This window comes from Eleginops maclovinus, chromosome 5 (genome assembly GCF_036324505.1).
Source record: "Eleginops maclovinus isolate JMC-PN-2008 ecotype Puerto Natales chromosome 5, JC_Emac_rtc_rv5, whole genome shotgun sequence".
In the NCBI taxonomy this organism is placed as follows: Eukaryota; Metazoa; Chordata; class Actinopteri; order Perciformes; family Eleginopidae; genus Eleginops; species Eleginops maclovinus.
The window spans coordinates 4,672,485-4,698,407 of record NC_086353.1 but is presented as its reverse complement, the minus strand read 5'-3'; the positions used below and the strand labels follow the sequence as shown (position 1 = coordinate 4,698,407).

General features: G+C 40.1%; 1 protein-coding gene across 1 annotated transcript in view; it reads right to left on the bottom strand.

The window, feature by feature from the left end:
- The window catches only part of npnta (nephronectin a), a 47,966-nt gene extending 25,595 nt beyond the window's left edge, over window positions 1-22,371 (bottom strand). The window contains 4 exon segments of the mRNA XM_063884696.1: window positions 4,784-4,876; window positions 8,168-8,218; window positions 13,430-13,530; window positions 21,875-22,371. Of these exon segments, the coding sequence (XP_063740766.1) occupies window positions 4,784-4,876; window positions 8,168-8,218; window positions 13,430-13,530; window positions 21,875-21,945 (316 nt within the window). The 5' untranslated portion in view covers window positions 21,946-22,371.
- Between the last annotated feature and the right edge of the window lie 3,552 nt (window positions 22,372-25,923).

Here is a 25,923-nt window from a genome sequence, read left to right as displayed (position 1 = left end):
ATGCGGCAACTTAGACTGGGAGGTTTTGCAAGCCTGCTGCCAACCTTGGTATGGGATAAAACGTTTGAGTAGCTATGAACAATAATTCACTGAGAGAATAATTCAACAAGGGCAGCACTTTTTCGTGTAGACATTCTGATAAAAGCAGAAATCTAAATGAGTGTTTTTAACTAAAACCTCTTCAAAGACAATTCAAGAAATGTTGAGTTCTTTTGATTATTTCGAAGTGTATAAAGAAAGCCTTTTAAATCAAAGGAAATCAACTCTGTTGTAACAGTCAGGTGATGCTTTACTCGTTGCATCATATTTAAAGGTTTTATTCAAGTTCCCAATCCATGCGCTTGCAGGACAATACATCGCTAAAGTGTTTGGACAAAAGCTAAACTTGAACAATATCCCATGAAATTGGAAAACAGAGCCATTACTGGAACAAAAGGCTATAGTATCGTACCACAAATCTCCCCAGGGACACACTCTGCATGGTTATCTGATGGGATCTGAGATTGATACCCGTGGGACTCAATAAATGCTAGTCAAATACCAGAAAGCGCATCATGTGGTATAAACAATACACACTGTGCTGTGATAACTATTGTACGCTGTTGTTCATCTAACGGAGCTCTGAGGTAAAAACAAAATTACATAAAATAATTTGCAAGAGTTCGATGATTGATATGACCTCAATTATGACTTCATTTCTGGCATCATTATACCCACCACACAGGGGTCAGATGAGAGCAGTTCTATCAATCCTGCTAATGGAGGTTAAGGTCAAATATTACTTCATAGCCCACTTGATATTTAATGATCTTCTAAAAGAGAACATTGATAAAACAAATAGAGTATGGGGTGATTAGATGATAATTGAGGGAAAATACAGAGTATGATGACATGCAGGCAATACTCAAAAAGACTTGCAGCTGTTGGATTGTTCACAGCTAATAGCCAGGAAGACAAACAGTGACAGAGAGCGATCTGTTTCTTAAAGTACCTCTCCACACCTACACTGAATTAAATCACAATATTTTCAGAGACAGCAATGTGCCGTCGCCAAGATAAAGCGGTGAAAGGTTCAAATATTACATAATCTGTCTGAAATAGAGAGAATTTGCTGTCTGTATGGTTGCGTTCCTGTCCTTTGATTTTCATGCATACTGCTCATGTCAGGTACAGCTTGCACAGATTATATGAGACACATATATTAATAAATATATTGGCAACCGCTCAAGAATATATCTGGGGCTTATCCATTGACATTGAATGAAGCTTTGACCTCATTCAGCCCCAAAAAAGGCATGTGCTCGGGGATGCAAACAACGTACTAGAGGGTGTATTTCCAAGGACTAAAGGAAGCAAAGTGTTGAGTGGGAAGTTGTTGGGATGAACGGTACTTGAGAAGCTGCAAGGAGAATACCACAGGGAAAGAAATTGTGCCTTTTTGGACTGGCATTGCAAAAGTGTTTCTAAAAACAGTTACAGGAACAGATGCATACTAACTGTAACCATAGCTCAAGACTATTATAGTTGTGGTATTAATTCTTTCGTTGCCTGACACAAAAAAAAGGGGGGAAAGAATAAAGCAGCATCTGGAGGCGCTTCTGAAGTCATTCCTCCAGTAAAGTATTTTTAAAGCTTCTTCACAGCAGGTCAACTACACCTAATTAAATCCACCTGTGTGCAATAATTATCTTATTAAAATGATTGGTTCAGAAGGGGGAGTGTGCTGTCAAACAGATTATCCCTATAATGAGTTTATTTGTGCAGTGACAGCGTGTTCATCTGTCCTCAGCATGCTGCATGACGGATCCAATTCACATCAACACAGGTGAAGAACGTTCTAAAAGGTGATAGATTCTCAGGAGTGCTGATTATTATTCTTGACAGATGAGCGTTCGTTGATCTAATGATGAGCTCGATCTGATTCGTTCAAATGATGTCACATGCAGGTGTTAAGATCTTCTGTATCGGAAAAGCCATTAAAGTGAAATAAACAATTTGGTGAAATGATCTGGCAGGGGAAGAGAGCTGGCAGTGAAACAGACGTGTAGTCCTTGAAGTATATCTCTCAACAGTACGCGCTCATAAACATTTGACAGAGGAAAATACAGCTTTGAATCCGAGAGTGGTGAAATCAATACAGTGTCTGCCATGCTTTGTGTTTGCTGTAAACACTCATGTTTCCTCTGTGGTTTGTTTATGCCCCTGGTGTTCCTAAGGTGTTTAAACACTTTAGTTAATCAGATCGCCTCCAGGGTCACACACCCCCCCACTTAAAGGAGAGGTATGTTTGGCCATAGATGCATGTAAAACATCTCTTTGCCACTGCAGGTTTACTTACACAGCCTTCATTTAAATATAATAACACTTTATCCACTTATTAGACATTCAAAATCTTCTTTGGGGACATCATTATGTCCTAAAAATGGTGAGTTTCCTGACGTAGGTTTGGATTCTAGTTTGGACAAGTCTTGGTTGGTAGGGGACTAAACTGGACACCAACCTTCATCATATATTGAATTGTTTTTATTATCATTAGAACCAATCATGACTAAATATCACAAGAACACCCTCAAATGTTTCTTTGTTTGTTCTTTGAAATACATGTCTGTTAAGTCCCTATTTTTCGCCTGATGAGCTAACACCCAAGGACCACTGATGAACGCTGTGGCATTGGACTTAAGTCATTCACCCGGCAGCATTTTGTAATCTCCCAACAATGGCTTAGGGTTAGGGTTAAGGTTCGGCAGAGGACCTAACGCAAGTGAACCTTCCCTACTATGGACAAACAAATAGAGAAATGAGCAATGACTACTGTGGATGGAACTTCAAAAACAAGTAAAAGTAAAATCCTTAACTAAAACTGTTACTTCTTTTTGCCATGGAGAATAAATCAGACACATTTATGATTTTAAGTCTAACTATCCAGCAGTGCATGGTGGGAAGTCTGCTAATGTGTTGCTAGCATGCATAAAGCTAATGAACTTACAGCAGTACAATAATTCAAAACAGTAGACTCGAAAGACATTAAATGAATAAAACGTAAATTAAAGGTCGCCTTCAGGCATGTTTGGAAGTATGTCAAGCACCAAGCTATGATTAATACTATAATGGAAGGAAACACGTTTTTCTTGCTCATAAGAAATCATGTATCCGTCTTCGCCTTAAACCGCTGCTAGAGGTCAAAACAGCATTACTGGATGTGAAATATTCAGAAAATCTAGTTGGAAGGAAGCCTTAAGTCCAGTTTACATCCCCAAAAACTGCACACTTACATTTTTGTCATCATAACTTTCACTATGCTGATGCACCCTCTTGCTCTCTGATAAATCTGCTAAAGGAGGTTTCCGGTTGCTCCACCGGTGTTGTGTCAAAGACCATTTCCCTGTTGACATGTGTCACCATTTGCGGATTAGACAGCGATTAACTGTTTGTGCCGAACTTAATCTTACTTGAATCCTCAGAATGCAAAACATCTTGAGTGACAGGGGAAACAAGTCAGTGTAGTCGAGCCCAGAATAGTAGGCAACCTTTAAGTTAATGTAAAGTCTCAGTTTATTCCATATAATTGCTGTATGAAACAGCCCTGGGCAAATCATTTCTCTCCTCCAGTTGACTCCTGAAGATGAATGCATTGCTCTGGGGGGGGGAGGGGGGGATATGTGACTGCTGTGAAACACTGGTCAATAGTAAACCTCAAATCAATGTTTCATGAAGGGTTGCTTTTAGATGAGAAAATCTAATCTGATGTAAATAATTAAATTGGTCTCCATGGCGTGTGCCAGCTCCAAACAGAATCCAAGGTTATCTCCCCCTAAATAGGCTGAAAGGGCAAGTGTGCCACTCACCGCTGAGCAGAACGGATAGCTCTAGAGCTTATTGGACAAATGGGGCTTCGATGGACACATGAAAGTACAGTTTCATCTTGAAAGGGCTTGGAATTACATTTGTCAGATAAGTCTCTCTGAATGTTTGGCAGCAGGGTCTATTGTAGTCGGATACGGGACGCTGATCCTTTTTCCTCTCCCCTTTGTTGCAGATTAAGACAAAGTACAGCCGTCTGGCCGGGCAGACAGGAGCCACCTATAGCCTCCGAACGCAGGATGAGTCATTGGAAACATACCAGAGAGGATTTCCACACCTCCGCCCCCCCACATCCTTAAAACCACCTCAACTCTTGTGTTTAATTACACACTATACCTATTCCTGTCTCGGGGCGTCAATTCCACAAGTACTTTCAAGTAGCTTGGACCCACGTCAATTTACCAACTAACTGGGATGCTTTAATGCTTTTCAGCATGTCTAATCAGTCAGGGATGAAAATGCACAAAAAGTCACACACACACTTCAGTAGCATCGGCTTCACTCAGCAGAGCGGAGTTATCTCAGGTCAGTAATTGAGATGTTATCTTCACAGGGGGAGGATGCACCCTGGGGATCATTCAACATGGCCTCACTACTTATTTCCATTTGAGCTGAATCAGCTTTTCGTTTCCCGTTGTGATTAAAGCTACTGTCGGCTGGTGGCAAAACAGCTTCCGCTCGGTGATGAAGTGGCGTCTCCAACTTGTGTTGTGTGGGAGGGATCTGGCCACAATAAACAATGATTGACCTGCAATTACTCAGGGCTGCTGTTGTTTTCATGTGAAAAATGTGCACTTCGAGGTGTAAGGACCATGTTTTCTGACTTTCTCTGTGGTGTACGTTTCAACCTCAGTGCCCTTTGACATATAACAAGTCACAGCTGTGTTTTCATACTGTCTGCAGGTTCCAGACGAGAGCTCACCTTGATTGCAGGTCTTGCCGGTGAAGCCGGGATGGCACTTGCACTTATTGGGTCCCACGCAGTCTCCATGCTTACAGCCGGGCTGGCACAAAGCTGTTCAGGGAGGATTCAAAAAGGGAGAGACAGATCAGTGCAGCGCCTTGGCACAGAACTTGTTTCAGATCAGGTTGACAAAGCACTTAATCCTACTGCTCCTTGACTTGTCTGTGAATTGCCTTTTAACTCCATGATACAGCATTAAGACTGCGTGATGCCTCATTCATGTAGAAAATGCTTCTTTCTCCTTGCTTGACAGCGTTATTATCATTGACTAACGGTAATAGAGCAGCCATTCAGAGCTAATCACATCGTTTACACTTTGTACAGAGTTGGGAAAGTTGTATTGTCCTTACGTATACTAAATAACTTCCCACTGTGTGAGATAAATAGGGAGTTTGACCTTTTATACTGAGCAAAGTTTTGATTTTCCATGTTTTAAAATACAGCACATTGATATTTCTATTGGCACCAAGTCAACGAGGATAACCTAAGCCAATAAAATCCTCCCTTAGACTGAAGCTGGAACAATTAGAGCACCAACACTGTAGATTATAATGAGCATCTCGGTGAGAGCTGCAGCCCTGCAGATGGTTCACAGTGAGTGGATGGTGATCATTTTTGAGTGTGTACAGAGATGTGGTAGCTTCCGCACATCTTCCCTGACTCTGTTCTGTCTCAGTGCGCTGGAGGCTTATCTGACAGTGCTTATTGCAGCTTGCTGCTAAGCATGTCTGATACACGGGGCCTCAGCCAAGTGTTACTAATTTTCATTAAAAGCTTCATTAATTCTGTCATAATACAGCGCAATCAGAGGACTTAATTACAACTGTGCTGGAAGAGGTAGTACATATGCTTACGTTTGTGTGTGTGTATGTGTGTGAAGAGGTGTTGGGTGAGAGCGCTTATCACACCAGCCAGTTTGTTTTGTATCTGGAAAGGTGTGATAGTGTAGTTTCACTGTGAGAACACAGGTATTTACTCTGTTGTTGTGTCAGTAATGCCATACATTTCATCCCAAAAACATCCTCTTTTATATATAACCTCAACTGACACGATTAAGCTTTGGGTTTACCAGGGAAAAGCTCAAAAAATACTTCACAGATGTTTGCTAAATTGGGTGGGAAGGTTTAAACATGAGCAGGTAGGCAGACTTTCAGAAAGAAAACAGAACAGTGAGAAGTGGACAAATTATCCCAATTATCGATCTTGTTTGGTGATAAAACATGATTTATCTGAGTGCCAAAACACTTCATAGTTGTTTATAGAGTGTTACGAAAGTTTCTTGAAAGCTGTCCTCTGCCCTGTAAGTTAAGTTAACTTTTGTGAGTCACACCTACATTTACATAATATACAATATGCATATATCAACTCAGCAGTTCTGCATAATGTATTGCTGCTTTGGTGGCATCAGTTGTGTTTGCATTGCAATGTGCCAGCTTTTATTAATGATTTTAATAATAAAGTAAAGCTGTGTTAACACATACTGAGGGAGACCCTGTAGAACTGAGGAAGAATGGCCTTAATAATGCACTCTTTAAATGAAATGCACACTTTCAGAGTTGAGTTACAATCTCAGAAATATCCATTCATACACATGGGGCTTGCAGGGCGGCAGATCGACCCAGAATCTGTTTCTGCTGCTCGGGTTTCTGTCTGCAACATTGTTCAAAGTGAATCCAAAGGCACAAAGGTATGCGCTGAATCCGAGTCGATAACATCTCCAGACTCATTGCACTTTATTTGCCTATGTAATCAAATAGAAAGAAAGTACTGTTAGCACACTTGGTGGAGCCTGAGATATGATAGGATGTGGGTTTGCTGGCACACCAAGCAGCCAAAGTTCACAACTACAAGTAAAAAAGTGGCCTAATTTGTTGGAGGAAAAAGAAGAGAGTTGAACTTTTCTGGGCATAGGAGTTTATTAGAGTTTGGTCTGGTCAGTAGATAAACTGAAAGAAGCTTGTGATGTTCTTAGAGGGGAGTCAATTGGTGCGCTTTTTTGTCTTCCTCCTACATGGGGGAGGATTTGATTTGCAGGATCAGAGGCGGCCATCAGCAGGATTTGCCTCGGAGGGTATTTTTAAGCCTCGGGCCTGGTAGAGAGATCAGGGGACCGGCCCGTGTTCATTAACCACAGCAGAGGACACGGAGGGCTAAAAATGGTGGCACCATCTGGAAGGCCAAACATAGCATGTATGACCCTCGATCTATGAACACCATCAAAACACGCCGGGTGATGACACACTTTCACTCCGGTTTACATCAGCCATTCCTCTGGACAGCATACTGCTGCCGGCTACTGACGCAGAGTCTTTTGATTTACCGACTGCTAATGGACGCCTGATGGTGAACACAAGGGGAGGGTATTCATTTTGAATTGAGACCAATAATGTGTAAGAATGTGAAATGAATGACTTAATCAAAGTAAGATGAAAAATGATTACTTAATCAAACACAAGTTGCACCATTTTGCAATCAACTGAGTAATTATCTGAGACTCTTTGTAATCATTATTTCATTAGCCGTTGATTTTTGATCTGTTTTTTGTTTTTTTATAATTCAATAAATTGTTTAAAACGTTCTCAGAGATCAAGGTAACATCTTTTAAATCCATGTTTTTAGTCAGATCAAGACTCAAACCAATTATTACAATTATATTCAACACAGAAAAGCAGAATATTCTAACATTTTAAGATAATATTTTGCATTTGTGTTCGTGATAAATGACCTAAACTTTTTATATTCAGCTGATTACCTGTCCATAAATACATCTCTTGAGGATTAATATCAGCATACCTGCTATATGGATGACATGTAATCTGTCTGGGGTCTGTTTCCACGCGGTGGAAATGTCATTGATTGACCTCGTAATGTCATGGTGAATATTTCATTTACCTAAGTGATGAATTATGATGGCATTGGCATTCTCCATCTCACTGATTTCTATATATTCAGGTATGCAGAAAACCCCCTACCACATTAAAATGCTGCGTTTTTACCCTCCCTACAGATATTACTCATATATTAAATAGAAAACATTATGGATTTCTGCTTTAAGGGTTTCATCAGTATTCTAAGGGGAGCTGAATCTTAATGAATCCCTAAATCACTCCAGTATAACTCATGTTATGACATGGCTTCAGGTGGAATCAGGCCTGCAGAGTGTAAGTTGTTTGCATAGATCTGATGCCTGGAGGAAGGAAGATGGCCGCTACCAAAGGGGTTGTGAGGTGTTAGTGGCGGGTGGGCTCGGCTCTATAAATAAGTGAGTGCGCCCAGGATTCAGAGGATGTGCCCCCAGCAAAATGTCGAACAAGATTATTTCAAGAAACATGTGGAGCTAACCTTGGGGCTGGCACCTTATCCCGGCTACTCTGTGAGTTAAGGCGAGGAGAGCTGCAAAACAAATAGCCAAACAAACAAAGGATGCGGGCAATGTTTAGTCAAGAGAGCAAAAAAATAAACATGATGTTAGAGGTCAGAGCGTGGTCATTTTGACAAGCAAACATTCCTGCAAAAAAGACACACACACACACAGTCTGGAGTTTTGGAGTCACACATTTTCCCAGTTACCTGTAGGCAGATTTCGAATGCCAGGATTATCTAGTGTCTATAAAAAATATGAACTACATTCTGTATCATAGAAGTGAATGAGGCAGTTTTCTCTCACAAACTGTGAAATACTAACATTATAAATCACTGTTGTTTTAGAAACACTGCGCTGAAAGATGAAAACACTATCGATATCACTCAATGAGATCCTGTTTTCTCTAATATGAAATTAAATGCAGCAGCTACCTGACTGTGAGGAGGCAGATTTTTAATAGGCTCTGTTTCAAAGTGCTTTTAAAGCCAAAATTGTGTCAAGTAATTTGCAACATGTGCCAATTATCCCTGCATATATTCCCTCTAATTTCTATGTGCAAACCTTGCCGTTTTGTTTTCACTCCGGTACCCCGAGCAGATGAAAAGGCACACTTTTAGACGGGAGCTTTACAGCCCAGTGATTTTGAAAGAAAGTAGAGCAGGCAAGGAAACGACACGGACAATCATGATGAAGTGAATTACTTAAACGGAGATATCACTTTTCTGCTTTCAGCCCTCACTTGTTAGCTCGAATTACCAATTCAAAAGTCTTGCCTTAATCCTGGCCATAGCATTTGTAGAAACAAAGGCAGCACTCAATCAAACTAAATCCCAGTCTCGGTGGATTTGTAACATCCACCGGGACTCAGCTCTGAGGAAATTGTAATGTGTGATGTATTTAATATGGAGGTGATATTCAACCTTTTTTTTTTTACAATTAGAGAATATATAAATGTAAGTCTTTCTGCCCGGGTGTTTTTTTTTTTTTTGGATCGAGTCTTTTGGAATAAGTTAATCAAAAGCAAGTCGAGCAGTTCAGGACATCAAAGCTGTGTTTAAGGTCTGCTGGTTACTGTCTTATGAATGTTTGACCTGATTTGAATGACGTTAAGTCCTGAAACAACACCTATGAATGTTGATATTAGATATTAGATGATATATTTTTTTTTATTTAGGTTAAGCATCAAAATCACTTGGTAAAGGCTCGAAAAATGATTGTAGTTAAATATGATCAATAAACAAACATGAATAGCAGGTTTCTGAACCGACACCGTGTGCAGTTTTGTTTTGCTGGAGTTTGTCTGTAAAATGGCAAATAATAATCGTAACAGTAATTAGATAAATGACCTTTTCTAAGTCCATCTCCTCTTCTATATGGGTGAACTATTGCCTGCATTTTAAATGTTGATTTATATGAATAAAGGGAAGTGTAATCATGAGTTTCTTTGACCAATTCCTTTTTGAATTTCACACTAAAAGGCCTCATCTACTATGGATACAATTACTTTCAAATCACCAGCATCACAGGTTTTATAAAGCGTGACATAAGATGTATTAAACGCTCCTGCTGCTGCTGCTGCTGCTTCCTGAGTATACCATTTGAATGCAAACAGTGCGATCAACTTGTTGATTCAACAGTTTCCATCTTCATTAAGAGAGATGAAAAGTACTTTTAGTATAATTACTGTTAGCTGTATTACACTGGAAAGGCAAATGTCCAAATGCTCTCACTGGCGGTAAAATGTCCATGTTGGCAGCTGGTTACAATAAGTATCTTCAAGTGTGGCTCTGCCTGCCGGATGGCCTGTCAGAACATTATAAGTGGAGCTCCAGCTACTATAAATCTAAAGCTCCTCTCTCTCTTTCTCCATCTGCCTGGCTTTCTCACTTGTCTCCCTCTCCTGACGCCTCCCTCTCCCCCACTCCAGCAGCAGTCGTCTCCGACTCCTTACCCGTGAACCATTTCCCTTACACCTCAGGAGTTTCACTTTCTCCAACTTTTTTCTCTCCTCACTCCATCACTATTTCGGTTCTCCAAAAGGAAAACGGCTCAAGGTTGATCCATTAAGTTTCTTATTCTTTGCTAGAAGTCTCACAAACCAATCGCTGAGAAAACTACAATCCTATACCTCCATTCTAATCTCTGCTATCGCCACAAAAAACGTACAGAGACCTGAAATCTGCACCGACTGCATCCTCTCACACACAGGCACACACTCGTGATTACACTTCCTCTCACTCTCAAACCTTCCACCTCTCTCCTCTAAGGTTTAAATCAGCACCTTACTGACTCGATGGAATACTGATTGTAGTCTCAAGTGAATGGGTTTGAGCCGTGCAACCGGAGCAGCAGCATTTCAAAGAATTAAGGCAAGAACTCAAGGGTTGATTTAACTCACAAAGGAGATTTAGTTTTGATGAAAATAAAAAGTGGTGGAGTGAAAGTGCTTTTGCAGCTTGATATAGTGCTTGAATGTAATATTGGCTCATGTTTTGGCTCAAAATGGGACATGTGGGACTCCAGAACAACAAAAAACATGTACACACACACACCACTGTTTGGCTGGTTGAGGATTTGATGCAAACATGACTTTCTAAATGTTACTGTGCTTGATTTATTATAAAGTATACGAGAGCTATGATGTATCATTGCGCTTACTTACTAGTTAAATAATGACTGTTTTGTCTTGTAGAACGGTCATTACTGTTTGGGGTTTTCAGTGGGTAAAATATGAGTGCATGAATCATGCCTTGCCTCTTAAATCTTTGCTTCTTCCATAATAAAGTCATCCTCTTCCCATCCAAAACCCACATCTATTAATTAATTTCCTGAGCATGGGAAGCTGCTAGAGAGTGGTGCAGATGCACAGGGAGGAATTGGGCATTGAGATTGCCGACTCGTGCCAGGATTACTGCTGAGTCTGGCCCCCATGTTCAAATACCCTATCAAATGATACAATTGAGCTGTCTGAATAAATCCGGGCTGCTTTCGCCTCGGTCATTCCAACAGAGATTGGGAAGTCCAAGTGTCAAGGTTTTCCGACCATGAAATCAACCTTTCCAAGATAAGAGTTTAGGTCTGTCCCATAAATCATAACCATTATTTGTGTTTCTGAACCCAAGATGAATTATATTATCTTATTTGTCTGTAAAATAAATGAGGCGAGATATGGATAAAAGCAGATTTGTCTTGCAAAGATTTTGGGTTAATCTAGCTGAGCTAAAAGGAATTCAAAATACTGAGTGCTTGAACTCTGAGTGATACTGTTTGTATTCTCTGGAACAAATGGCAGTCTGCCACTTTTACATGAAACTGCTAAACCAACAAAATAAAGAACATGACCTATGGACCAATCAAGCAGTGTGTAACATATTTCCCACAGAAAACATTTAAAATACAACAAATGAAAACGCTTTAGGATGGTATGATGAGCTTAAAAAAATGGGAACATAATTATAATATGGTTATTGCAGCAATGAAAAACACAAAGTAAATATTTAAACAAGCTATAAGTGAGTCCAAAAAACCGACATGCAGTTAGAAACGTTTTTGGTCTTTTCCACAGCAGAAACTTGACAACCTGTAACCTTTAACTAAGCAATTTTTGTAAATCTCAACCTTTTAGATATGCTTTGCTGAAAAGGCAACTCAGAATATTGATGAGAAAGGGAATAGATGCCATTTTGATGCACTGTGTGGTAGGCGATAGTAACAGAAGCAGAATTTAATTTTCTTCTGTGCTGATTTGTGGATTTAAGGTGGAATATTTCACCACAGAAAATAAAACAGGAATTAGTAAAGATTTATAAATCAGGTCTATGGGAGGATAATGAGCCTCTAGTGCAACAACAATACACACTCTGCTGCGTTGGTGCAACAAGTGATTGCAGTAGTTAAATGTTCAGGTTACTGCTGCTGTGTTTGTTGATGCACTAGCTCGGCTTATCACAAATGAAAGAATTGCCTTCACTTCATGACAGTGGCTGTATCAACTCCTGAACAGAGCTGGATTTTAGTTTTGGGGATTGAGAAGAAGGGGTGAAACCTGTGACATGCAATAGTTTCATAAGAGATACTTAATCGTCTAATAGCGCATAGCTTAGCTTAGCATAAATAGGCTATGGTAAAAAGGGGGATTAACAGCTAGATCATAGTCAGAGTGTTTTAGTTTTGGCATCGCAGAGAGAAAGTGAAACCTATGAAAGGCAATATAGTTTAACAAGAAAAACATTGACTTTCTTGCCAAGAGTCGAATGAAAGGATGAATATCTGTCTATCTAAATATCAAGCAACATCTAGCAGCCAAATAAAGCATAAAAAGGAATACTTTAAAAATGGGGAAATCTACTTTGGAGTGAACCATGTCCTGTTAACTGTCTTTATGCTAAGCTAATCGACTGCTAGCTGTTGCTTCATTTAACTGACAGATATAAGAGTCAGTGTAGTATGGATTTTCTCATCCAATTCTTAGTAAGGAAACCTGATACCTTTAATTCCTAAAGGTCTATTCCTTCAAGTTGCTTATTGCTAAGTTCCTGCTGAAGTGTTAACCCCTTGTTGATTAAAGCTCCACAGCAAAGCAGCAGCTATACCGTTACAGGCACCAAGCCATGCAGAGGATTTGACATTTGTAAGGTAAGTGGCCGGATCTGAAACCGATGTTAGTATGTACATTCACACCTCCCTGGGTTACATGAGAGCAGAGGGTACTCACACAATGTAAATATGACAGAAATGTGATGCGTTAATATTTCATACAGTTCATGTGACACAGGACACCTCCTCTGAATCCTCTCAAGTAGTTTTGCTGAATACAAATCGAGTTGAGGTCTGTAATCCCAGCAGCACGATTTATTGCGTTCATGTAGCTTATTTTGGAAGCTAGACTTTGCACTGTAATCTATAATCAATCTCCCATCTACCCTTGATCCACCTGCGGCTACAGTCCCTCATTACGGCCACCTGCAGTGCAAATATAAATGTCAGCCTCTTCTCCGGTTCATCCAGCCATTACCATCAATCTTCACCCAAAGATCGTGAAGCTCCATTAGTAGTAAGCTATGTGTTGTGACAACGTGCATGTTTGTGTGTGTGCTCCCCAAGCCTCTGGTTACTGTGACAATGTCTCAGCCCCTCCTGTGTCTAATTGCATCTTTGACCCCAGCGTGAAACCTAGCAACCTTATTAGCCCTGTTCCCCCCCCCCCTGGCAGCAGCAAAAGCAGGCATGATGGCACTCACGCTGGCAGTGACCCCAGGATTGGCGCGTCCATCCCCAGCAGCAGTCCACTCTGGCTCCGTAGCGACACAGGCCGTTGGACGAGGCCATCTGCCGCGGCCACCTGTGTGGGGATGACAGTATAAGTTCACAGCCAATTAAAATGTCTTGATGAAAAGCAGGGGTCTTTCAGAGTTGTTTAGAAGGTGATTCCTTTCCTGCTGTGGAGAGAACATTTCGTTTTTTTGCATGTCTTTTCTTTCTGAGTTAGGTTGTCTAAGGAAATAAAGTGTGACACATTTTACAGATTGAAAAGCCCTGAAGCAAATGTGTGTTTGGTGTTACTTTAAAAAACTGACAAAACCTCATATTTTTAAGCATTTAATATCTCTTTGAGAGCCAACATTATGTCACACATACTGTACTGCAGTTGCAAGTAAAATGTCTTAATGAATAGTAGGGTTTTTCAATGTTGTTTGGAGGGAAACTTCAAAGAGATCAAATCATTCTTCCAATGTTGCTGCTGTAGAGAGAGCAGACTCTATTAGGCTTTTTCTTTTGCATGAATAGGAGTCATCTTTTTCTCGTCTGAACTGAGAGAATAGGACAGAAGGTGTCACACGATATAAAGATTATAAAGCCCCTTCAGGGAAAATTGTCCTTTATAATGTTGAGTTACATACAGACTCAAATGAATCCGTATCAATGTTTTTAAAAATACATAATATCTCTTCAATAGTAAATTGCCACAAGTCACATATAATGTTCTTTAGTTGTAAGTTAGAATTAAAATGTCTGAATGAAAAAGCAGGGGTCTTTCAATGTTATTCGAAGGCTTTGAAGCCGATTCATTTCTTTGTCTGCTGCAGAGCGAACAGACCATTATGTTGTTTTCTTGTCTGTATCCTCAGTTTAAGGATAGAAGGTGTCACACATGGTACAGATTTCACAGCCAATAGGTAGCTCTGTTTTTCTGTGATTTTGGATTTCATACAAATAAAACAGACACAATCTAATCTGTGTCAATTTTCCTTAAGTATATAACATGTATTCAATACCTATAAAGAGCCAACCTACGGACGGACTGCACTTCTGTCAGAAAATATTGAAGAAATGACTATAACACTTTCCTTTAACCTACGTTGACTTATGCTGATCTTTTTTCTTTTCAAGAGGCAAAAGATAATCAGTTTACTATCATATCAGAACAAACACAAACAATTGGTCACACATGAGAGTCTTGGACCTGGAAATGCTTTAAAATATAAGTCTCAAACTAAATAATCTCAGGGTATTGGCGTGCTTAAATCTCACTCCCTCACTATAGCAGATTTTCTCTGCAGCATAGGAAATATAACTGAAAGCACATCAAATGTTGTTGGTTTGTGCGATGTCAAACGCGAGACCCTTGTTGAAAGCATGCCAGAGCCGATTTGAATTCAACCTTCAGCGAGTATCACTGCACCGCTGACAGTTACATCTGAGGAGACCACATTACTGTTGTGTTCATTATAAGGCTTATGAAACAAAAAACAAGCCATGTACCGCCTGATGCCCTTGAAAATCTAGCATCCTCCGTTTCCTATCTCCAGCTATTACAGTAACCTGTGTTTAGAGCATGTGTCACTTCGCTACATATGATTTATCAGGCAATTTTATGGCATGATAATAACACTATTGCTACAGGGAGAACATGCAGGTGTAAGTGTTTGTAGAAATATATGTTATTTCCAAAGCACTGCAATCCCTCCTAGAGAAGTAACAGCCGGATGTTTTTGTTACACCATGTCCTATTCTGCTCAGAGCAAGAAATAGCTTCTTGGCAGAACGTGCATGTGGATTACCTTTTCATCTGAAGCAAAGGAATGAGTCCATTTAAGGCAACTGATGAAATTCAAAGCAGCATGTTTTTAGAGGCTGGCTCTGAGAATATAGGTACCTACAATTTAGTGAATAGTAAATAAATCAGAAGTAAGTCGATCATTGAATACATTGGATATTTAAATGACCCAAACAGACCATGCATGAAAGTATATGTCACTGTTATCCCAAAAAAATAGGAGAAATTATCTTAATTTACTTCCTTTGCCCAATATATTCTTTATTTTGTGATAGTGAGGTTGTTGTTCAGTATTCAAGGCACAGTCTTTGCCACTATCCCTGGCCGTTAGTGTCTCTGTGCCAAGATGAGGAAATGCTAATGCTTGTCCCTGCTGCCAATCACCTCATTGGGGGAAAAAAAAACCCTCCTGATGGATGCTAAGTGAGAGTGGCAGATCCAGGGAAAATGTTTTTCTGCTGCCTGGAAAGCAGACAGGCAGGAAAAAACTCCAACATAGTATGTAAGGAGAGACGTACGGAGCGAGAGGAGACAAAGGGCAACAGAGAAAAGGAAATGAAAGAGAATTTAAGGAAACAAAAAGGGAAATTAAGGAGAGGAAAGGAGAGGAAAGGAAATGAAAAAGAAACTAAAAGGAGATGGAAAGGGAGGGGAGAGGTCTGGACTGCAACCTTAAGATACTATCTTTGCTAGTGACATGCAGCCACCCACAGACACACACACAAACACACACACACACACACACACACACAAATATGGCAGCTGCTGTCCCTCCATACTGTAAATGTGTAACATAAAACAGGACTATGCCTGACTGTGGCAAACTTCACATCATTTCAAGGACGGTGGCACTTTAAAAAAACAAACACTGCCCACCTCCTGCTTCTGACGTTCATGTACACATGCACTTTTAAATGTATTCCTCAGCCTCCATAAGGTAATTATCATTATAGAATATGGAGGCATAATGTAGAAAGAGTTTATGCTTCTATGGCTGCACCTGGCTCTTTATTACCTCATTTCCTTTGCAGTTATACGATAATATAAAGTTATGATTGCACCAGATGACTCCCAGTAGAAAGCAGAAATCGTATAAAAGCTTTCATATGACATTGAAGCTAATTAGCTGCATATCTGTGTAAATAAACAACATCTGGCAATCAACACTGTTTCACAAAAGAGTTTTGAATAGATATTTTGAATTCCAGAGCTCCATCAAAATGTAAAAGGCAGACAACAGTCCAGGCTTTGTGTTCTTTACACAATCTGTGTACCGTAATGATCTCAACAAAAATCTCTTTTTAAATACCAAAAAAAAAGGTGCTTTCCACAGCACTAATCTTCTTACTTGATCCCCTAATCTAGGAATTGATTTTGTTTTCATTTTGCATCATCGAAACAAATCAGCAGATTCTCTCTGTCTCCACAAGCTTCTTTGAAACACTGTTGATTGCCAGATGTTATTCGGAGAGCTGATACAGAGATACGCAGCCAATTAGCTTCAACTCCACATCAAAGCAAATTGTGTGACTTTGCTACTTGAAAGATATGTGATGGAAATGTCCTCATTTGCTATTGCAATTATTTTGATTTCATTGTATTCGAGTGAAGAGTCAAAAGCTAGTTTTCTACTGCTCTAATGTGAATGTGTCCTCTATGAAAGTCAATTAAACAGATGTATTGGTGAACTGTTGCTTTGACAAATTAAGCAATTTGTAAATGTCAACCTCGGGGAAATTGTGACTTTTCTGACATTTTCAAAATTATAAATCACACAAATAAAAGACAGCTTTATTAATTTTGAGAAGAAGAACAAGAAGAACAAGAAGAACAAGAAGAACAAGAAGAAGAAGAAGAAGAAGAAGAAGAAGAACAACAACAACAACAAGAATATAACCATTTCAATAGGAGATCAAGCTCAATGAAATGTAAAACCATCCTCATAATGTAATCAACAAACAGATGAGGCAGGTAGAATAATCACAAAGAACCAAAGTGAACGGTCTTTTTTGGCAATAAGATGTGTTTTAACGTTGTTCTGTTCTTGTGTTTGAGATGATATTATGCTTTCCTATAGGTGATAACCAAAAATAACATGTTTTGTCACCATGCAACGATGATGACGGCGAGACATTGTCGTATGCACTTGACGTGAATAATACAAAAGGAGCAGAGTTTATACTCCTACAGACTGCTGGTGGATTCTGGGTGAAAAAAGGTGTCTGAGATCTGTCTGAAGCTGTAAGAGCGATAAGGAGACAGGAACATCAAGACATGCAAAAAAGGTCCTACGTTACTGAATCAAATATTTCACTCAAATGCTACTCCTATATTAACACACACACACACACACACACACACACACACACACACACACACTGAATATGGAATCCAGTTTCATGTTCTCAGTCCTGTCTTCATGCTGGGTTTAGCCGGAGGCAGCGTAACATGCTCTGAACTTGAAACTGAGAATTTAATACAATGCAACTGCTCACCCATTCATACCACTGCAGCAACACACATTTTCTGAGAACATTTTGCAACAAAAAAAAAAAAGAAAAGCGTTCTTTCAGATAGATTTTGTCGCCAGTGATATTTTTCCATGAGCCGAAAGCATATCAAATGGACTCGAGCATAATACCTGTATTTATTAACTTGGAGCTCTGAATAATGATCCTCAAATTACACTAAGCCTTGAAGGAACTGAAGCAGATAATTGTTACCCTTCACACATACCCTGTGACACCTCTTCTGAAGCTCACACTGTCAGACAAGGTTCTTCCAGGAGAACCTGAGAGGTGGATTTTCATTTCCATCCTTCTTCCATTGTTTTACTAATGGATACGGAGCAGGCTGGCTCCCCGGCCTGACAGTGAAGAGCAGCCAGTCCATCACTCAGAGCAGCAGTGTGATAATCAGCACCATGAAGGTATATAATTTAATCTATCCATCTAATCCATCCATGAATTCATGCCGAAGCATTGCAAAGCGTGACTGTTGAATAGATTTATCTCACACTGAAGTTGAATGCTGCATTTGTAACACCCTGGTGTGAAAGACTTGCTCGGACATGCCAGAGTTTGTGGAGTCATAAGGTGTTTGGCGTCTTAATGAAGCACCGCGGTTGCACGCGCTGCCAGACCTGCGTGCTGACTGCCAAATCTATCACGTTAACACACACCACCATGTGGGATGTTGACAAATATATGAGGTAACGATTTAAAGGGAGAAATAGCCCTTTAAAAAATGTGTTTCTGTACAAAGGAGACAAAGTAGAAGGTGTTCACAAAGGGGCCGGTGAAATAAAAACCTTTATGATGTAATGCAATGAAACACAATAGCCATGCATTCACAGCTACTAAAATGTCTTTGTTGACACCTGTGATGTAGAAATAGACATTTTGACTCAATTCTGGGACACTTTTCAGTCTTTGTGCACCTTAAAAGAGACACTTTCTGAAAGATGTCCACCTCATTCTCAGCTATTAAAGGTTGGTTGAAACCTCCAACAATATTCTGCAATGCAATATATAGCTTTTCCTTTCTCTTTCCTACATTATGTCACATTGTTTTGGCAGACCTTTTTTGCCTTAGTGACTCACGATAAGTCCATTCAACATTTGTAAGATAAAGAGGTGGATGTTGTCAACATGTGTAAGTGCACTCTTTCCAAACCAACAGCTAAAAGCATGTTCAGTGCTGCAACACAAGTAATTACAGGATGTTTTCTCGTAAATTGAATGAAACGTTGGATGTAGCCAGAAAAGGTTTTTCTGAAGAGGGGGGCAGAGACTCCGCTGGGTTGACTCATGTCACCACTGTCCGATTCAACATCACCAACTCCAGCATTCAAAGAACATTTCCGCAGAATCCACCCTGGCAAAGAGGTGAAATCAGTAGTCAGGACTGTTCAATTGCATTACAATAAACACGTGCCAGGGAAATCGAGGCAGACAACAAGCCACCTCTGAAGTCTTTCTTTTTATATTAAGGATCGCACTAAATGTAAATGTTTGTCCGTATAGTGAAATTAAACTCAGTACTTCACATTAAATGACTCAAGGTAGACTGTTCTGGGTATAAATGGTAGTAGGTTTCCTTGTTCATGTAGCAGTTCTTTTCAATTTAACGTCAAGTGTCTTAATTTATTGATATCCACACGATCCTATTTGCTGAGTAAAAAATATCCACGAGCCCCAAACAGTCCTGAGTCAAAAGGAAAACATAACAGAAGAGGAAAGACTTGAATTGATGTACGTTAGGTTTTTCTATTTGGGCCTGAAAAAGTTGTTTAGTAAGGATCGTCCCTTAAGACAAACCTGAAGCATCAGTCATTAGAGTGTGACGTAACGTATTGTTCACTGTCACAAAACATATGGCCACGTTACGCTTGAAATCTCCTCTACGGCTCATGAGAAAGATGTCGGTAGATTCATCACTGATTCATCCCTCCCATTCGCTATATGTTGAACAACTATAAAACTATAAATGTATTATTTTCTACTTGTACTGCCTGTTAAACTACTCATTTAAATGTGCTTTGACACTATTTTCGCACTCGTTCCCAATCCCTGAAAGCCCAAATGTGGGGCTGATATATTACAAGGCCAACATTAACCTGGCACAAGTCCACGGCTTCAGATTATTACTGAGGAGGTCTGGTATGTGCTGCTTGGCTGCATTGGCATTACCAATATAATGACATCACTTGAGAAGAATGTCTACTGTATGTGTTGCAGTTGATTTAAGCCTCTTTGTAATCTGACATTTATTTGCTGTATTTGAAACCTGAGCCTGAAGGAAGATGGTAACAACAACAGCGCCATGTTTTCAGCAACAGATTTGCAGGTAAGCATATTATGTGCAGCCATGGGAGAACAAAATGATCTTGGCAATGATGGCCATGAAGGACCCTTCAGGATTGGATGGATAAGCCTGTTAGGAGCGCTCTCTAAAAGGCAATAAGGGAGAGACCAGGTAATAAATGTTTTTTTCGCTTGTGGTCGCTCTCTGGGGATATATTCTCAATGAATTAATATCGAGGCAGAGACTCAGGCCCGGGCAAATGTATCCCCATAAAAATTGGCAAATTATGACCGTGGTGACAAGCAACTCCATCAGGAGGGATGTTAATAATGTACAATATGCTGCTGTTAGGTTAAAGCAAATGATCATTACACGAAGGCAATGCGTGAAATAAAAGTCAAAGCCTTGCACATCTCAGCAGATCACAGCCTTTCACATACCATTATCCAAGGTGATTAGGGAAGAAAATAAGTCCAGAATAATGATCATAATGTGTGCTTGCAAGTGCTCAACTCTAACTCTCTGTAATATTTCTGCCCTCTCCTTGATTCCTTCTCACACACTTTTACTTCTTGTTGAAACCTTTGATATCAGAAACGTTTCTTCAAAATTGCTTTGAAACAAAGCAGCAGAAAGGTGGATTGAAAGAGGAAAAAAAGGAAGAAACCTCCAGATGTCAAAATCTATCATCAAGCAGGTGGAATGGCAGATAGTCTTGAAAGAGCTTTTTGAAACGTGTGCACACGATTTAAATAACAATTACCTCCAATAATCTTAACAAGTTTTTCATTCATTTGAAATGTAAAGCATGAGAGGGGATACTGCTTTGCTGCTGAGCCTGACAGAGATACATGAGGGAAATAAAGTGCAATACTTTCTCTTCTGGAAATTTGGCAGAAGGACTATTTGTGTAACTTTCTCACTGTTTAGATGGCCCTCAGTCCAATTTTTTCCCGAGCTCTAGAAATCCATGTAAGCATGAAACACAATGGATCTCGGTGTCGATTTTACACATATGTTATCTGTAAACTGCAAACTAAACAAATAATCTCATCAGCATCCTGACAAAAACCACGAATGTTGCAATTACTTTCCCACAAACTATTTTTAAAGATGCCATAATATACTTGTTTCCGAAGGCATGAGCCAGGGTTTACACCTAGATAACAGCTTGGTTTATGATGCAGGTTGTACAAAGAAAAGAAAAAAACATCCATCATGTTAATTAACTCAGATAAAGTGCACCTATAGGCAGATTGAAATCTCGGACACATGCATTCTTCGGGGTCTGGCGCGTCTCCACACCTCTGCCTTCACATACTTCATCAGATTCGTGTTTGAACATGAAGCGCCAGGCAACGTGCTGTCACATCACTTAATAATCAGCCTGATGTCTGTGCAAGACAAGAGCCGCTCAGTGGGATTTTGGCACATGGAAACACTGCTTCACTCATAACAGAGGCTATCTGATCCGGGGCGCAGAAACGACTGGTTTGGGTACACTTTGATTATTGCAAAATAAAAGTTAAATTGGTGGACCGATTAGCGGCGAAACAACACTCACAGATCTTAGTTCATACGCAAATCATTTCCCCTTAGCAACATGTTTTCACTCACATCTAAATTGAGCTTCCCAGTTTGGAGACCTTAAAATAATAGTGTGTACAAGCACTCCTGCGAGATATATCTTTGGCCAAATGCATAGTTTTTGCAGAAACAGCCTATAAAAGGACTGAACTGTGATGTAAGCTCTTAATCAAAATCAATGTTATCCCACTAAACACTCCGCTTCCGCAGAACAATGTGAACCATGTGCCCTTACCTGCCATCAAAGTCTGCACTTGCTCCAAAGCAGCAGCTGCACAACAACAACAACTTTATCCATAAATCCATGATTTCAGCTGTTCCCTCGCCCACGCTGCTTGTTATTCTCCGTAATCCAAAATCACCGGGTATAGGAAACCGCGGAGGAAACAATTAGACGAAGAAACGGCGGAGTTTCCGTGACGCACGCTGAGGGCGCGCAGGTAGGAAATGACTGCGGACGTCCTTCACTGTTCATGTGCGATATGCAGGAGGAGTGGAAACCAGTCCGCCGCCTGGAAGTGGAGTGACCCCGGTGTGTGTGTGTATGTGTGTGTGGAGCACTCTACCGGGAAGAGAGCGCACAGCTCCCTCTCTCGCTCTCTCTCTCCTCACAAGTTCAGTCCGCGGGCACTTCAACCAACAGCACCCACTGCAGTCAGCCCCCCGTCTTTTAAATAGCCAGCGGTCAAAACACAGCGAAGATCCAGCCCAATGCTCTTCACACGTAAAGTCATGACCTGCAGCTACAGCCGAGAGGAAGAGGCTCCAGATGCAGCAGCTCGGTGCCTCGCATGCTTTGGAAATGCTTTCATTAATTGCGCAGCCTGCTGAGGCACGCAGGTGCATCGCCCACCCAGGTAGATGTTGCTGCTCACACAGTAAAGACAATGCAGTGGAAATTACTGGGGGTGAATTTGGAGAGGGACAACAACATAAGCAACACAAAATGCAAAATGAGTGGTTTGACAGTTTCAGGGTATTGGATAAATAGAGAAGGCTTTTGTTGGAGCTGTAATTATTGTACATGAAAACCCCAGGGATGAAATCAGATCCCTCTGATTGAAATATTGTTTTGGCATAATGAATCCAGATAACGAGAGAATCTGCTTTGCATCACATGTTAATTCTTTGCATAACTGTAAAAAAAGAGAAGAGGAAGATGAGGGGAAATGTACTTTTCCTGAGTGCACTTTTTCCCAGTATACTTTGAGCAACATTTTGAACATTTCATGCACCCTATATGAAATAGCTTGGCCTTTAATATTCTCATTCTTCAACAGAAGGTTAATTCTGCTGCTTAGGCTAATTATCTGCTGCCCGACTCAGAGGCAGCACTTCATATTCAAAAGCTGGTGAATTGCACTTCCCGTCTGGGGGCAGAAAGGTCTACCTCATTTTCTGACTTCTGCCTCGAGAAACAGAGAAGTCAGTCAATGAAATAATTCTCCATTGAGATGAAAGGGGAGGAGGTGGTAGAAGGAGCAATGACAGGGTTGCTGAACGCCATTATTTTCAGCAATGGAGCAGGAGATGGATGACATGAAGCTTTGCTATGATTACTGCTGGTTGTTCACAGTAACCCCAGCCTTTTGATGCATGGCACTGCTGCCTTGTTACGCCCTGTCACCGATTTGATCATAAATCTATACGGTGGCACAGAGGTTTTACATCTCCAGAAGCATGTGCATGGAGAAAGGCCAGTTGCGTATAATTACACTATTAATCATATTATGTTCATAACTGTAATACTGCGATGGTTTATTACATTCTAAATATGGGGTATGCAGATGCTCAGAATTATGCCATATTACCAATAATGTTGGTATGTTGAGTCTAGTTCACCCAAAATATAAAAGTGCATATTGTCTCCAGAGTGGTACTGCTGTTTGGACAAAGTCAATATTAGGATAAAGTTGAATTTAGTTTGAGTTTTTTCGCACCACATTTTTAACATCTGTCTTTTATTATATTATATTAAACGTCACACATTCTGCATTTGAGCTTGGAAACTGTATGTGACCTTCCAGTTCCCAAGACAAGTCCCTATGGCCACTACCCCACAGCTACATATTCTCCGATACTGCTTGAGTTGAATTGCATGCATATTTTTACACTTTTGCACGTGCTGTGAACTCAAGACTCGTTGCTAGAAATTAACTAAATTAAGTAATCGGAAGAAAAAATGGATGTACCTTTTAAAAAATGTATGGGGGAAAGAAATGGCATCGTGTGTAGCACCGAAAAGACTCATTACAGAGCCAAAGGACGGAGAGGACAGCTTGAAGAAGTGTGGCATCCCTTACTCACCTTTCTTTAACACCAAAGTACAAAGCCACATTAAAACTGCTGTTTTGTCTTTTTATTCAGTTATTTAATCTGGTTAAATCAGTTTCTTTCAATTTGGATTTGATCCTCAGTCTTTGTAAATGAAGTGGAATGTTAATTTATTATACATGAACCACTGACTGATTTGAGCCTGACTCATTTAATTATTGTCACCATCTGTATTCGTAGATGTCACTGCTTGTATTTGTGGAAACTATGTAAAAACTCAACATATTGGAAGCACAGATTCAACATTAAGTATTGAAAAACTACACATGATATTGATGTCTAAACAACCCTAGATTTTCCAGAAAAATAGGCAACCAAAAGTGGGCTGAATAAAACAAATAAAACGGTATTTTTGTGATTTGAATGAACTCACTTTTTAATGAACTCTGCTGGGAAAGTGAGTCCTTACACAGGATCAGACAATGCTACAGCAGACTAAAGTAGGAAATAATTGCAAGAATGGGATATAAGCAGGGGAATCCCAACCTGGGGATATACAAGGTGAAGGCAGAAGTGATAAGTAGGGTGAGAAGCATCGGGGACTAGATTACAACATGAGGAGGTGCACATTAACAGTAGCGTAGTCCTGCATGAAAGAGGAAATGTGTGCTTAATTATTTGTTGTTACTCCAGACTTCTATAATTATGCCTCATGTTTATTAGAAAAAATACAAGTGAAATGAAAAAAGCACATCAGTGGGGGTAAGTGCATATAAAAGCACGATATTTAAGATAATTGAAAGGTCAGCAGAAGCTACTTGACACAATTAAATGTTGGGTTGTAAATTTTATCAGCGCCTGTTAAAGTAACTAAAGAAATAAAGAAGGTCATCGTTTGTCAAAACAGAAACAGGAACCTAAATATGGTGCAATAAACTGCTGCAGACGAACAGCCATAAACGCAGAGTAACGAGGTGGAAAACCAAGACCAGATGTGTTTTAATCACAAGTAATAATTGGCTTTAATAAAACCATAAAAGCGCCATTATTTCCTATAGTTAAGATGTTCTGCTGCAGAACATGGTTTACTTAGGAGCTGCTTTTGAAAACCTAGAAGAACGATGAGGGGTGAGTTTCCCAGAGAAGATTCCACATCAAAGTGTTAATATGCATTTAAATGGTGTTAAATCGCAGAATTTCCTCAAAAATGTCTCAGCTACAGCTCACATAGTCAACAAGAGAGATATAAGTTTAAATGCAGTTCAGTAAATGAATATTTTCTGTAAGGCTTCATGAGACTGATCAGCAGGGAAAAACAAATAGGCTCTGATATCACGCCTATTTTGTCTACACAGAAAATCTTGTTGAGTCGCCTTCCAGCGCATAGTGCTTGGGTTGAATCGACCCATTTCACACCTCAATATTCTCCCATCTTTCATGCAAGCTGGAGCCACCTACTCTCTCTTTCCTCTTTGGTGCCTGTATGAATGTCTGTAATGTGCACTTGTGCAAAGCCACGAACAGGGAGTGAGACGACTCCTTTTGAAATAATTCCAGTCCTTGGAAGGAGCGGTGTCTGGCCATTCACCTCGAGATAGATTGACTCCGCGGACTGAATTCAGATGAGCTCGACGCTGGAGAAGCCGTGCACCTCTGTTCGCCTTCCTTCAGTGTGAGCAGGAAAACTGTCTCTCCTGCTACCTCCACTGATTCCTCAAGTAGTCAGGAGACAACACAGGGATTTTCAGAGGAACAGATTAAACAGTTTTACCTGACGAATGAAAGCTTGAGGAAGTATATTACGCATAAAGTTTGGAAGTACTTTGTGATGGTTCAGCTTCTAGGCTCCAAACATTGGGCATCTAATCAAGAACACCGACCTTTTTTTGCCGGCATCATAAAATATTCATTCCTGTTCCACGAATTTCGGCATGGATACCATATTCACATCCATTTTTTATAAGGAATAATCAGTTTTCTGTAGTACAATGACAAATGCTTTATTTTACC